Source organism: Lissotriton vulgaris, chromosome 1_1, assembly GCF_964263255.1.
Source record: "Lissotriton vulgaris chromosome 1_1, aLisVul1.2, whole genome shotgun sequence".
Taxonomy (NCBI): domain Eukaryota; kingdom Metazoa; phylum Chordata; class Amphibia; order Caudata; family Salamandridae; genus Lissotriton; species Lissotriton vulgaris.
In genome coordinates, this window is record NC_141685.1 from 1,244,251,177 (window position 1) to 1,244,267,760 (window position 16,584).

The 16,584-nt window shown below is 44.9% G+C and overlaps 1 protein-coding gene across 1 annotated transcript in view; it reads left to right on the forward strand.

Moving 5' to 3' along the window:
* The window catches only part of UHMK1 (U2AF homology motif kinase 1), a 229,876-nt gene that overhangs the window by 16,943 nt on the left and 196,349 nt on the right, over positions 1–16,584 (forward strand). The window contains exon 2 of the mRNA XM_086964500.1: positions 14,784–15,076. Within this exon, the coding sequence (XP_086820626.1) occupies positions 14,784–15,076 (293 nt within the window). The remainder of the gene's footprint in view (positions 1–14,783; positions 15,077–16,584) is intronic.

Here is a 16,584-nt window from a genome sequence, read left to right on the forward strand (position 1 = left end):
CTGCTCATCCCCTTGGTAGCTTGGCGCGAGCAGAAGGGCTTTACTTCAGAGGCGTAAGTTAAGCTGTTGTGACCACATACAGTAACCGAGTGCAACACTACAAATGGACACCACACATGTTTTATATAAAAAATAAGTAGACTTTATATAGAGTTACCACAAGACCATAAACGACAAAAATGCACTCTATGATAACTTTAAGATGGTATATTTAAAGCTTAGTTCAGTTCTTAGATGCGACACTCTGCGTCAATGTACCTTAATTACATTGCGCATCCACGACCAGCAATGTCGCAGCGATGGGAAATGTGGCCAAGTTCAGATACAAAGAAATAAAGACTTGAAGATCTTCCAGATGCGGCGCGCTTCTCGGGGATGCGAGAAGTCCTCTGGTCGATGCGTGGACTGCAGCGGCGACAACCTTGCGATGCGACGGCAACAGCTCCAGCGGCGACGCTCTTCTCCCACGGTGCATGAAGCTTTCACTCGATGTGACAACTACAGCGGCGACATCCAAGATGCGGCGGCAGCAGCTCCGGCGGCGCGCTTCGCTGGGATGCGGGGTGCTCTTGGTCGATGTGGTGCAATGCAACAGTTCCAGCGGTGACACCCTCCTTCGGAGTTGCGGCAGCAGCAGCGACGACGACGTGCTTTTTCTTTGTTGCGGCACGCTTCTCTCTGATGCAGTGCAGTGCGACAGTTCAAGTGTCAACACCCTCCTTCGGAGTTGCGACGGCAGGCCCATCGACATGCTTCTTCTCGTTGAGTCGCAGTCCCTCAGAAGGCCCAAAACAGCAGCAGGCACTTCCAAATAACTCTGGGGAGCTGGGGGGTGCAGTCTGTTCTCCCTGAGACTTCAGCAGGAGGCAGGCTCTTTTCCAAGCCCTTGGAGATCCTTCACAAATTGAAAACAAAATATACAAAGTTCCTTTCTCCTTCCTTTGGCAGTAAGGCAACCACTGCAGGCCAATCCCCCAAGCAGCACTTCAGCTTGGGAATAGGCTCTCCTCAGTTTCTTCAGGTTCTTCTCCTCCGTAAGGGTTTCTTCTTGTAGTCCAAAGTGATCTAATTTCATGGGATCAGCGTCCCAATATTTATACCCCAAAATCCTTAGTTCTCTGAGGGGAGCGTGGCCTTTGCCCAGTCCAAACCAGTTCTGAAGCACTCTGTTTACCAGACTTCTCCTTTCCTTTCCTTTCACATTGCAGGGCGGGCACATCAGACGCCCCACAGGAGGTGGAGCCAACATTGTGGAAGGCATGTACAGTCCTGGAGCACTCAGTTTACAGGACTCCTTCTCTTCTTTCAGTGTGCAGGGCAGAGACCTCAGCCGCTCCCCAGTGGGTGGAGCCAGCATTGTGAAAGGCAGGCACATCCCTATTCAAGGTTCAGGTGCAACTCCTCCCTCCCATCTAGATGCAGATCTCTCTATTCACCACCGGGTGACTCAGCCTGTCTCCTGGAATTCCCCAGGCCTGTCACTCACAAAACCAGACATAGGAATACACAACCTAGCAGAGGCAGGTTTGAATGGTTAGACAAGCAAATACCAACTTTTTAGAATCAAACATTTTATTATGCGGCCAGTTAGCATCATACACAGCCCAGCTGCCTACATCGACTCGCCGGCAGGGCGTAAGCAAGCAGTGATTAAACACAGCATTCGGACCTCCAACCCGGAGGGCGGTCCTGCGTAGTAAAAACCATAGGCACTCCCCACCGGCATAGCAGGGTCCGCAATTTTCATAGAAGAGAAAACCAGCCAGAACAAAGAAGGAAAATAGAGAACACACCCCCCTTCCCCCCCTAGTCGATCCCACCCTCCCTCCCCACTCCGCATCAACCATCAGCCCAGGCACGCGCATCACACCCACAACTCTGATCCAAGCAGACCCGTCCCCAGAAGCTAGGGCCCTGGCACAGTGCCCATCGGATCCAGGGGAATAAGCTGTAGGACTTGTAGGTACTTTGGACATGTAACTTCTCTAAACTCCCTAGACAGAAGTCGCAAAAACTGAGCCCACAGGGTAGCATATTCGGACGCTCTGCCATCCATATTCAAGGAGAGTCGTTCCATCGCCAAGGCATGCCACAAGCGCATCAACCAGTCACGCACATCCGGGACGTCCCGGGATCCCCAGCGCGCCAGCAGGACCTGTTGTGCAGTCAGCAGACCTAGTGCAATTTGTCGCCCTAGCGGCGTGCGCAGAGGGAAACAAGCAGGGTGTGGGAGACGTAGCAGTGTATGCTCGGGGAGCCTAGGCAATGTGATCTGGAACGCAGCGTTTAGTTCATCAAGAACAGTTTTCCAATATCGTTCTAGCTTAGGGCAGTGCCATAACAAATGCAGGAGATTGCCCGACATACCGCACCCTCTCCAGCGAAGACTGGATTTTAAAATGTCCCAGGATGCAACACGCGGTGGTGTATAGTACCAGTACGTCGCAAGCTTGTAGGCCGACTCCGTGCCCGCTGTATTAGCTGTTGTGTGATGCGCGCGATAGAATACCTGCTCCCACTCTCTCTGCGAGAGTGGACGCCCCAGCTCCACCTCCCAACGCACTTGCGCCTTTGTACGTCAATACCAACTTTTTAACCCCTTAACTGCTGGGCCTTTCCCCCCCCCAGTGCTGAGCCCTTTTTTGGCTATTTGTAGTAGTTCGCGATTAAGCCTCTGTAACTTTTTGACCACATAAGGGATCCATGTCATTTTTGCGTCCTTTTCTTCCAACATCATGGGGATTCTAAAGGTACCCAGAGTTTGTGGATCCCCTTTGAGGGGTCCCAGAAATTAAGCAAAATACAGTGAATTTTTAGGTTTTTTTGAAAAATTTGAAAAACGGGCTGCAAAGGAAGGCCTCTGGGTTTTTCCCTGCAAATGGTATCAAAAAAGGGTTTGTGGGGCTGAAATCACCATTTCCCCAGTTGTTAGGGAATGGCAGTCTTTTGTCATAGAACAAACATTTTTCACACAGTTTTGGCATTTTTCTGGGACATAGCCTTTTTTTGCTATTTTTAGTGCTTCCAACCTCCTTCTAGTTAATGGTAAAAATTAGTATGAAAGCAATAATGGATCCTGGAATACTATACATTTAATTAAAGTAGACAAAATTCTGAATTCAGAATGGGGTTATTTGTCTAAATCCATGAAGGTTTCTTTATAGAAACATGCATTTACTTTTTGGAAAAAATGAAAATTAGTTGAAAAAAACAGCCTTTTGTGTCAACGTTTTCACCTGTAACTTCTTATATTTATGACTGCTCTCTGCAAGCAATATACCGTTACATTTGCTGGACCTTCCTGGTTGTGGGGATATATAGGACTTGTAGGTTTACCAAGAACCCGACGAATCCAGAGCCAAAAACTGAGCAGCAACTTGCAATGGAATTTTATTATCTACTGGCTTTAGAGCAATTATTCTTTGAAAATGTATACTTGGAATAATCGTTATGAAATACACCAATGTATTTCTGAAACGGGTACAAATTATAGATTTTAGAAATAGTTCATATTTACACATTTTCAAAATTGGGAATACTCATACTAGCATGAGAAATATTGGTCATTTTTCAAAATGACTTATTTTTTACACAATGTCTTTCATTTGGAAGGCAGAAAAGCATCAAAACTCAACAGGCAATAACAGTTACTTTACAAATCTGAATTACCCTAAGTCTCTCGATAAAAACGGTACCTCACTTGTGTGGGTTGGCCTTGTGCCTGCGACAGGAAACGGCGTAAAACGCGACGTGGACACTCCTCAATTTTCGCAGTGAAAAATGACCCATTTTGACAGAATGCCTAGCTGTAGTTTTTGTACCCTAGCTCGGCCGGCACATAGGGAAACCTAGCAAACCTATACATTTTTGAAAACTAGACACCCAGGGGATTTCATGATGGGGTGACTCAACTGCCTCCCACCAGGTTTTGTTACCCAGAATCCACTGGAAATCTAAAAAAATTTGAAAAAAAACACTTTTTCCTGACATTTCTGTGGTGGAAAGTTCTGGAATCTGTGTGGATCAACAAATTTCTACCCACCCAGCGTTCCCCCAGGTCTCCCGAAAAAAATGGTACCTCACTTGCGTGGGTAGGCATAGTGGCTGCGACATGAAACAGCGCAAAACGCAACATGGTCGCACCTCAATTTCCCAATGAAATTTTGGCCTTTTTGGACAAAAAGACTACCTTTTGTTTTTGCGCCCTAGCTCTGCCAGCACCTAGGCAAACCTAGCAAACCTATACATTTTTGAAAACTAGACACCCAGGGGAATTCAGGATGGGGTGACTCCTTGGCCTACCCTCAGGTTTTGTTACCCAGAATCCCTTGCAAAGCTAAGATTTTGACAAAAAAAACACATTTTCCTGACATTTCTGTGGTGGAAAGTTCTGGAATCTGCGTGGATCAACAAATTTCCACCCACCCAGCATTCCCCCAGGTCTCCCGAAAAAAATGGTACCTCACTTGCGTGGGTAGGCATAGTGGCTGCAACAGGAAACGGTTCAAATCGAACGGTGGTGAATTTACAACACCCAATTGCAAAACGACCTTGATTTTTGGGGAGGGGGCACCTGAGTTTTTGGCCCAGGGCTCAGTGGTATTCTTTGGAAAGTACCAAACCCAATCAGTTCTGAAAATTAGACACCCGGGGGACTCCAGGGAGGTATGGCATGCGTAGGTCCCCCAATGTTTTCCTACCCAGAACTCCTTGCAAACCTTAAAATTAGTTAAAAATATCACTTTTCCAAACTTTTTTGCGTGGGATCTCCGTGCCGGCAAAAATGTCCTACCACCCAGCGTTCCCCTTGATCTCCTGAGTAAAAGGATACCTCACTTGTGTGGGTGCCCCAAAGCAGAACAGTCCGAAAATGAATTTTGAAAAAGTAGTATTTACGTTTTACAAGTTAAGCCCCCCTGCCTTAGTCACAGGCCTTGGGCCCACCCACACAAGTGAGGTATCATTTTACTCGGGAGAACAAGGAGAACGCTGGGTGGAAGGACATTTGTGCCGACACGGAGATCCCACCCAAAAATTTACGGGAAACTGTTTTTTTTTAACCTAAATTTATGGTTTGCAGGGATTTCTGGGTAGGAAAACATTGGGGGACCCACGCATGCCATACCTCCCTGGACTCCCTAGGGTGTCTAGTTTTCAGAACTGTTTGGGTTTGGTAGTTTCCAAAGATGCCCGCCGAGCCCCGGGCTGTAAACTCAGCCCCCCCCCCCCCCCCCAAAAAAAGAAGGTAATGTTGCTATTGGTTATTGTAATTTCTCCACCGTACGATTTGGACCTTTTCCTGTTGCAGCCACTATGCCTACCCACGCAAGTGAGGTACCATTTTTATCGGGAGACCTGGGAGAACGCTGGGTGGGAGGAAATTTGTGTGAGCCCAGTGATGCCACGCTTTCCCACACAAAAAAAATGTGAAAAAATTTATTTTTTCAGCAAAAATTGATGTTTGCAAGGGATTCTGGGTAAAGGAACGTTAGAGGATCCACGCAAGCCATACCTCCTTGGAAGCCCCCGGGTGTCTACTTTTCAGAAATGTGTGGGTTTGGTAGATTTCCCTAGATGGCCGTCTAGCACGGGGCCAAAAACCCAGGTAACCCCTCTTGCAAAAACTGGTGTTATTGACATTCAATACAACCAGCTTTTGGGGGGTGCTCGAGTATTCCGCAAGGCCATATCTCGAGCTGAGCAAGCATATCTACCTTTGAAACTAAGACAAACATGCTGGAATTTTCAAAAACTTGCAAAAAAGAAAATAATAAACTACGATGAACGGTGGAATGGGAAACGCGGATACTCCATGACAACGTGGCATATGTTCTGTCCACCAGTATGAGCAGCTTGGGGACTATAATGCACTTGTCAATTGGCGAACAGAACAACTACCAAGTTTTGAAAACAGATAAAGGTGTGGCCCACAGTAGGTATCCATGCACACCAACTGAACGGTTAACCTATTGTCAGCTCCACCTCAGTCAATTTCCCAGTATTTTGCTTTAGTGTGATACAACAGAAAGCAAGTAGGAAAACATAAGCCGGGCGTACTTGGGCACTGAGGACAGTAAACACGACTCTCCTGCCTTTTTCCCTGCATTGAGCACACTTTACAACGACGACATGGTCGCTCCTTTTTGCCTGTTGCAGGAAGTTTATCTGCAAAGTGTCGCTCCTGCAGCCTTGCCACGTCCTCCAGAACACCTGAAGTAGAGGCCGCTGCTTCTGTTGCAGTAAGACTTTCAATCACGGACAACTGAAAGTCAAGGAAAGACATGTGAATTCCTGTGGTGGTCTGACGATAAACATACGCATTGTATGTTGACATCTGCATCAGGTGCGTAAACAGTTTCTTATACCAAGTGCGAGTTTTACGACTCGCATTGTATGGCTGAAGAACCTGGTCGTTCTTGTCCACACCGCCCATGTACTTGTTGTAATCAAGTATACATGTAGGCTTGTGGACTTCGGCCATTTGACCCCAAACCGTGACAGGGGAAGTGCTCTCATCATGAATTGTAGTGAGCAGATACACGTCACGCCTATCTGAGAACTTGACTGCGAGCAGTTCTTTGGAACGCAACGCAAGGCTCTGGCATTTCTGGAGCTTCTTGCAAACAAGCTCCTGCGGAAATCCTTTGCGGCGACAACGAACTGTACCGCAAGCCACGGTGCCAGCTTTGTAGAGCTCACTGAACAGCTCTACTCCTGTATAGAAATTGTCCACATAAAGGTTATAACCTTTGTGAAGAAGTGGCTGGACAAGCTCCCATACGATCTTTCCTGTGACTCCTAGCATAGGAGGGCAACCTACAGGGTTAAGAGTTGTGTCCTTCCCTGTATACACTCTCAAGCTATACACATAGCCAGTCGTGCTCTCACACAGCATGTACAGCTTGATGCCATAGCGAGCACGTTTGCTCGGAATGTACTGCCTAAACAGCAGCCGCCCTTTATACAAGATCAAGGACTCATCGATGGCTATATTCTTTCCAGGAGTACAAACCTCTGGAAACCTGGCAGACAAATGATCCACAACAGGCCGAATTTTGAACAACCTGTCATGGTCTGGATGGTTCCGGGGCAATGCAGCAGAATTGTCATTGAAATGCAGCATGCGCTGCAAAAGCAAAAAACGATCTCTGCTCATGTATGGTGCAAAGATGGGGGTTAACCAAACCGCGCGAGTAGACCAATAGGATAGCAAGGTTGGTTTATGCACTATCCCCATTTTAAGCGTGAGGCCTAAAAATATCTTCAACTCCCCTACAGAAGTGGGAGTCCACTTGCGCACCCGAGAATGAGGCCCTAGAGTGCCTCCTTGCTCCCTCAGAAATTGTTCGGCACGCAAATTTGTTTGCTCCAATTTTTTTCTAGGAAGTCACACCCAAAAAAGAGATGGAAGTAGTCAATTGGCAAAAAATTTGCAGTATCGACTTTACATCCAGCATCGCCAGTGAAAGGCGGAATTTGGGGCTGAACTAAATTGGGAGGCTGCCAAGACAGCACACCGTCTGTGTGTGCAGCCGCACGTGCCTGCACTCTGGGTTGAGGTAACCGGTTACGGGTGTCCTGCTGCACAGACTGTGCTGGCAAAGGGACAGCACAACTGACATCGTCTCCTTCAGAATCGCTGGACGATGAGTCATCGGATTGAACTGCGCCGACTGAAAATTCACTCCCAGATTCGGCTCCGTTGTCCTCTCCCTCAGATGCTGTTTCAGTATCTGCTGTTTCAGTCTCTGATCCTGCCTCAGAGCTGGACTCCAGAACCAGATTTAGGGCCTGGGTGGCATTCATCCATTGATGGGCCATCTCTTTTAGTGCCTAAACTATCCTTTTAAAACACTAACCTATGTAGAAGGCAGATAGATTGTTGGTTTTAACGTGTAAGTGGGTGTGTGCAAGAGTAAAGTGTTTCAATCAATAATGACGAAGTCACCTTACCTTTGAAAAATCAGTACGCTCTCCAAAAAAGACTAAGAAAGAAACAAAAACGCAGTATTACTTTACCTTGCCACATACCCATCATCACAGCCTTTTAGCGCTGGTGGGAGCCAGTGCGACCATCATTTTGGCACCAAGATGCCTACGGAGGAACGTATGATTTACAATTGCACATTATGACCATCTTTGATGCGCCCACTACCAAGCTTGCAAACGTGCCCCTCATCTCTCCATAGCCCCTCTCTCACATACACTTAATCTGTTACAAAGTGTTTCTACTGTGTGGCTTTACTTATCCACCTACCTGACTACATAATGCAGATCTTCAGCACTAAGAAATATCTCTGCAAATATATATGTATATAAATATAACAATTCAAAATGTCAGCGTGCTCAATACCTGGTGCAGGCAGCAACGGGTAGAAACCTTACCCAAGATTGAAATTCGAAAACACAAAGGATGCCGCACTACAGGTTTCATAGTTGCTTTATTTTCACCACCACCTGTTGTGGTGAAAATAAAACAACGCAGAAACCAATCTCTGGAGTACAGCATCCTTTGTGTTTCTGAATTTATATATACCTATTTATATATACCTATTTATATATACCTATTTATATATACCTATTTATATATACATATATATATATATATATATATATATATATATATATATATATCCACATAAATCATTACAAGAAAAGGCGCCCTTCCAGGTGGACCAGTGTTTTGTTGCAATATCACCGCTTTACTATTCCAAATAAAAATCAAGCTATACTATAACTCAAAGGAAGCCCACCAATGACCACCTCTGCCATGGATTCCCTCACAAGCTCCATAGTGCCCCTCAAATTTCAATAACAACTGTGTCTCAGATTCTTTCACTTTTATAATAACACTCACACCAGTGTACCGTGTCAGAGCACTTTACAACACACACACATTGCACAGAGACATTTGCACATCACTTTATAGGAAATGCTACATCATACAGGACATGATGTAGTCTAGCAGTAACATGCCATCTATACTGGTAGGCAATATAGTTTGAGTCCTTATACTGGGAAAGCACGAAAAACAAAAGGGCACAAAAGCAGTAACCCACTAACCTCTTCACATATGCACTTTGCTATGTGCATGCCTATGCCTCTCCTGTAAGCCAATGGTGCACCCAACAGAAATTCCAATATTTTCCGATATATATAGATTTTCAACATTGCCCCCACAGGGGGTCGGCCACTGAGCAGAAGGACCAACCCCCTGCCAATATCGCTACCATTTTCCATTACATTTGTCTTTCAATATTTGAAGGGCGATCTCGCCCCCAGTTAAATCCAGGCACATAAATGATCAAGTATGCCCCCATACTTGATTGCATGTCCCCCACAGGGGGTCAGCCACTGATCAGAAGGCCCAACCCCCTGTCCATATCAGTACCATTTTTCATTTACTTTAAAAAAAAATTGAGAATCAGGAAGTCACTTCCGCATCAGCTCCAGACCACCACCTCCTCCCAGGCACTCAAATCTGACCTCAAAATTCTCCTCCTTCAAAGACACTTCCAAATTCAATTCACGCCCTCTCTTTTATCTGAAGGAATCCCTTGCATTATAGAAAATTCTATTCTCCATGACTATGTAAGTGCCTCCTGTGTATTCTTGTGGTTTGAGTGTCTGCCATTTATTGCAGCATTATCCTTCTACTTGTCTTTGGTACTCTTTTGTAACATGCACACGTCATTTTTCTGTTGTTACAGTTTTCTACTCTTACATTTTGTTTGCTTTAGATACTTGCACAAGTGCAACCATGGCCTACGTAACGTTTGATCTTGTGTTTGAAAATCTGCCATTTATTGCAGTATTATACCTCTACTTGTACTTTGTATGCTTCTGTAACCTGCACACATATCACCTTTTCCATCCTGTAATAAACTGTTTACAACCTCTTGCATGTGTTTGCTCACAATTGTCACTTACGCCTCATGTACCCTAATGTTTGCTTTTGTAAATTGATCAGTTACAAATTTCACATCATGTATCAGTACTGATGCTATTGTGAAGCTCTCTGACTTTTGTAACATGCACACGTCACTTTTTGGAAATCTTACATTTTGATTGCTTTTGATACTTGCACAAGTGCCACCATTGCCTACGTAACGTTTGATCTTGAGTTAGAGGTATAATACTGCAATGGCAGATACTCAACTTGTACTTTGTATGCTTCTGTAACCTGCACACATATCACCTTTTCCATCCTGTAATAAACTGTTTGCAACCTCTTGCATGTGTTTGCTCACAATTGTCACTTATGCCTCATGTACCATAATGTTTGCTTTTGTAAATTGATCAGTTACAAATTTCACATCATGTATCAGTACTGATGCTAGAGCCCCCTCGCGGCCATCGCCCACCAACACAACCTCAACATCATCTCTTACACGGATGACACTCAACTGATCCTATCTCTCACCAATGACCCCAGCACCGCCAAAACTAACCTACACGAAGGAATGAAAGAAGTTGCCGAATGGATGAAACACAGCCGTCTGAAACTGAACTCAGATAAAACAGAAGTCCTCATCTTAGGTACATCCCCCTCTGCATGGGACGACTCTTGGTGGCCGGAAGCCCTTGGAAAAGCACCCATCCCGAAAGACCACGCACGGAACCTAGGCGTTATCCTGGATTCTTCACTCTCAATGAACAAACAAGTCAGCGCCGTATCCTCATCCTGCTTCAACATTCTTCGCATGCTCAAAAAAACAATTCGCTGGATCCCCACCGAAACCAGAAAAACAGTCACCCATGCTCAGGTCACGAGCCGACTGGACTACGGAAACACCCTCTACGCAGGTACTTCCACTAAACTCCAACGAATCCAAAACGCCTCAGCCAGGATCATATTAGACATCCCGCGTAACGAACACATTTCTGGTCACCTGAAAGACCTCCACTGGCTACCCGTCAATAAGAGGATCACTTTCCGACTGCTAACCCACGCACACAAATCACTCTACGACATCGGACCAGAATGCCTCAACTCACGACTGTCCTTCTACACCCCCTCCCGCCAACTACGTTCTTCCAGCCAAGCCCTCGCCACTGTACCTCGCATCAACAAGACAACCATGGGAGGCAGATCCTTCTCATACCTGGCTGCTAAAACATGGAACTCACTCCCCACTTACCTTCGCCTTACCCAGAACCACCTAGCATTCAGAAAGCAACTTAAAACGTGGATATTTGACAAGTAATCCTCTTCCCCTCCCTAAGCGCCTTGAGACCCTATGACTTGACATTGTGAAGCTCTCTGACTTTTGTAACATGCACACGTCACTTTTTTCAAATCTTACATTTTGATTGCTTTTGATACTTGCACAAGGGCCACCATTGCCTACGTAACGTTTGATCTTGAGTTAGAGGTATAATACTGCAATGGCAGATACTCAACTTGTACTTTGTATGCTTCTGTAACCTGCACACATATCACCTTTTCCATCCTGTAATAAACTGTTTGCTACCTCTTGCATGTGTTTGCTCACAATTGTCACTTACGCCTCATGTACCCTAATGTTTGCTTTTGTAAATTGATCAGTTACAAATTTCACATCATGTATCAGTACTGATGCTATTGTGAAGCTCTCTGACTTTTGTAACATGCACACGTCACTTTTTTCAAATCTTACATTTTGATTGCTTTTGATACTTGCACAAGTGCCACCATTGCATATGTAACGTTTGATCTTGAGTTAGAGGTATAATACTGCAATGGCAGATACTCAACATGTACTTTGTATGCTTCTGTAACCTGCACACATCACCTTTTCCATCCTGTAATAAACTGTTTGCAACCTCTTGCATGTGTTTGCTCACAATTGGCACGTTTGCCTCATGTAACGTAATGTCAGGCGCACAGAGACCTTTGGGTAAAGTCTGGGCCTTAGAAATATACATACAAAAGAAAAATTTCCCCCAGAGGGGGTCGGCCACTGATCAAAAGGACCGACCCTCTGTAAATATCGCCGCCATTTTTTTTTTTTTATTTACTGCGTATTGTCGATATTTTTGGGGGGTCGATCGCACCCCCCCAGGGAAAGCAGAGACAAATAATAAAAAAATGTGCCCCCAGGGGGGGGGACGACCCGTCACCACAAAGGCCGACCCCCCCCCAAAGACATCCCTGGTGTCTAGTGGGGTTTCCTGGCCGTGGATCGCAGCGCTGCTGCGATCCACGGCCAGGAAACCCTCTCAGGAAGGCCTCGTTTGAAAGGGGAGATTCTCCCCTTTCAAACGAGGCCTCCCTGAAAGCTGGGGAGGCTGTTTCCAGCGAGATTTCCCCCTCGGAGTCGAGCGCGGCCTTACCTGCTGCTGTCCTCGGCTCCGGTGGGGAACTCAGTGACGTCAGAGCGCCTCGTGGCGCGCTGACGTCACAGATGGGCGGAAGGGGGGGCGGGAGATGATGCCTGAAGCCTTCCACGTCTCCCCCACAGCAAACCTTTAAAAAAAAAAAACACAGGTGCGATGCAGCAAATAATTAAATACAACCCTCCCTGGTGACGTCCAATGGACGTGCGCAGCACCAGGGAGGTAGTGCTTCTGACGACCATTGGCCGTCAGAAGCACTAAAGGGGTTAAAAGTGGTATTTGCAAACACAGAATATTAAAACCAACTTCACTAAAAGATGTATTTTATTATTCTGAGTTCAGACATACTGAACTCCAATTTCTACAGTGTTCTCTGAGACAGTTAGAATTATAAAATGTAATAACTCCAACAGCCCTTTCTGGCCTACGGAGAACAAGTAGCCTTGCAATAGTAAAAAACGAAAATGGCTGTAATTCACTATTAGGGCATGCCACACACACCACGGCTTGTCCTACCTTATTCTTACAATGCACCCTGCCCTTGGGCCTACCATAGGGGTGACTGATATGAAGGAAAGGGAAGGTTTAGGGACTGGCAAGTGGGTGCACTTGCCCAGTCAGCTTAACAGTACCAGACTGCACGCAGGCTCTGTAATGGCAGACGGTAGACACATTTTACAAGGCTGCTTCTGTGGGTGGCACAACCAGTGCTGCAGGCCCACCAGCATAATTTGGATTTACATGCCCTGTGCACACTCAGTGCACTATACTAGGGTCTGACCAGTAAACCTAATAGCTAAACATGGAACCACTGATTAATACAATCAATTTACAATAGGGAGCACTTGCACTGTGGCACTGGATAGCAGTAGCATAGTGCCCAAACATATAACACCAGCAAAAATACATGAGTCAACAGCAAAAATGGAAGCGAGACCCACGCCAATGGTGCAAGGTCTTAACAACGTGGTTCACATTTTAAAAAAAAAAGACAGAAACCGAGTGTAAACCTTTAAAATTAGATGCCAATGGTTGATGCGCGTCATGTGATCAAGTCCCCTGGGAGGGAAGAAACGCGTAATGGCTGCCGTTTGTTTGTGAGAAGAATACAAATAAACTAAACGGTATTTTATGAATCTTGTGGTCCGAGCTCTTTCCACCTGACTGCCAGCGAAAAGGTGCAGCTGTGAAGGAGTACTTTGCGGTTATATATTGTATCTCCTTAACCCCTTTGGTGCTCAGGACGACCCCCGACTGTCACGGTGGGTGTGTGCTAACAATGGCCGGGGTCTGTCCGAACTCCTCCCACTCTCTATTTCGCCCGCACAGCACAAAAATTTGGCCAGCGCACAAGGGGTGGAAAACATGGGCTTTTTTGTGTGTGGCTAAGCACATGTCGCATGGTGTTGGACTGTTGGTGACCAATATAATCTTCTGTGGCGGCAGGCAGCACAAGTGGTTTCTAAAATCAATGAAAAGTGCTTCACCTCCTAACTGAATTGTAGCTGTGCTTATCGATTTTATGCACCCGTCCAAATCTGGAAAAATTAAGCCCATAATTAGACCTGCCCTACTGATGAGGTGTTCCATAGGACCGTGCTTCTGTCTGTAAATTACTTAGTGAGTACTGTTGAGATAGGGCAGGATCTAGAAATGCCCTACTTATGCCCTGACAGCCAATGGCTTACCTCTTATGCTGCAAATGCAATACAGCAAAGGAGTCCAGGTGCTTTAGAAGTCTGGGCACCATTCTTGTGCAATAAACTTTGCACCAGTGTTGCTGTCACCATCCGAGGAAAAGGTACATACATGTGTGACCTCACAGTGGAAAATAAATAAGCTGCACACAAAGCATTATAGCGGAATTTGTGCCTGGACTATAGAAAAGTTAAGAGATTTCACTTGTATATGCCGAATTAAGAAATGGGTGATAAGTTTTTGTTTTTCAAAGCCAATGTATATCCTATATATTTTTTTGTTCTGACCCAGTTTTCTAAATTTAGTGTTTTAATCTTGATCTGCTTTTCCCATTTTCATTTATTCGGTCCCCTTTAAGTTCAAGTTTAACTTTGCTCATTTTTCTTACTTAATCTTCATATTGCCATTTAGTGTTCATGAATACTCTTGCAAACTTATGTACACACCTGCCCAAGCACCTGGATACCATCTCAGGTGATTAGTGCACTACACAAGTCAACCTAACCCAACATCTTCCACCCCATTCCCCAACCTAAATATTTGGTCTTTACTCTTGTTGTTTTGTTGCTCCTATCAATGTGTAAGTGGTTGCGGGTTGCATGGGTTGGCTGTGCATAGAAGGGGGAGGGCCATGTTGCTGGCACCAAATTTAACACCAATTCTTATTAATCTAGTACGTTTGAATCCAAAAGCAGCTATGATGTATACAATATGTCATCACTTTAATGAGTGTCTAATACATAAGAAACATTATGTTCTCTCTTTAGTTGCACTGTATGGAGTGTTCACCAACCACCTCTCTCTGAATGGGCCTACGCGTTGCCTTCTACTGGAACTGCTGGACATCAGTGTGTCGGAGCTGCTGTTGTATACAAGCCACCAGGGCTGCTCCATGTGGACCATCCAGCATTGTGCACGAGATGTCTTGGACGCCCTGTCCTTCATTCATCGAGAGGGTTACGTCCATGCTGACCTCAAACCACGCAACGTTCTGTGGAGTGGGGAAGAGGAATGCTTTAAGTTGATTGATTTTGGATTAAGTTTCAAAGATGGAAACCAGGTTTGAAACCATGTTAATATTGACCTTTTTGTATAGATTGGAAAATAACCAAAAGCATAATGCCACCTTTACTGCGAGTCGCTTGCTGTGATTCGTATGGATTGAAGTAGAAACGTTTATTTATTTATTTTAATATATGTTGTTGCCTGGGCAGCTTGCCATTTGTTTTAAGTTCACTACAAACACTGTTACTTTCAACTACCCTCTAAATATTGGCATACAGTTGGAAATACTTTGTTAATAATCTCCCTAGTAAGTCTTGTATACACCAGGTTTTCATAACTTAGTTTTGGTCCTCCTAATTGCACTCCCTAATTGAACAGTGCTAGTCTCGTGTTCAGGTTCTGATTATTTTATTTCCAAGAAATACATTCTTCTAAAAAATATTGCACATTACCGAGTTCATTGACACAATTCAGTTACACATCATAAAATCGCCAGTTAATAGCACTTCATGAAATCAGTGCAGCCAGTACATAGCATTAACCTAAAACGTGTTTAAAATAGTACATAAAGTGAAATATCATCTATTAAAACTCATTGGGCAGTCTTAAGTCCACTTGTCCCACATGTGTCAAAATATGTCGGGGTGCTTCAGATTAACAAACCGCATGCAGGACTTATTTCATCCATCTGGGCAACCAGAGAGCATTCTACAGGCCTTCATAGTGTACAAATGAGTTTGTCAATCCATATTAAAATCTCATTTGTCAGGACAATTAGCCCTGCTGGAGCATATACATCAATTCTCAGCAATAAGAAATAAAGTGCATTGTGGAGAGTCATCATAAAAGCAGTTCTCAAGATCTAAGTCAGTCTGGCTCGTTTAAAGACCCAGTTATCCAAGTTTGAAGAATCTTCTTCCTTTCCTCTAGGAAGATCACACACTCCATTAGTAGGTGGCTCACTGGGTACTTGTTACTCTGCTAACATGGACAGTGACCCTGGTTCTCGACTATTTCTGCTTTCTGCCCTGGCATCCGCCATCGCAGTTCTAATCCTACCCTCAAGGGTAGGATTTCATTTTGCAGCATCCTTTCTGGGATTCTGTATAGATATGGATAACAGTATATATATCCCTGAGAAATTAAGAAGGGCAAACGGATCTCGTGTTCCCTGTAAATTCTCGCTCTTTCTGATTTTTCTCAGCCCACTGCCTAAGAGGGCTCTTTAATTGACTGATTTGTTTTACTTCGCCCTCTTCAAAGCGCTTATAAGGAATTTCTAGGTGCTCCGATATAACCGAATCTGGGTTCTTCAAACCAGGGAAAATATGTTACCTCAGGGAGAACTAATACTGATGATTTATCACAGTGGACTCCTTTTTAGTCAAATAAAATCGCATGGTTCTTGTGTCCGCCAGAGCTCTCCAAGCTGTCAACTCACACATAGCTTGAACCATTACAGTTTTTGGTATGCCAAGGAGTGATTTCAAAATGCTATTTTCTAACCCTTCCCATCTGACCATTCTATGCATCGCCAACACCTCCACTTCATATAGGGCCTGG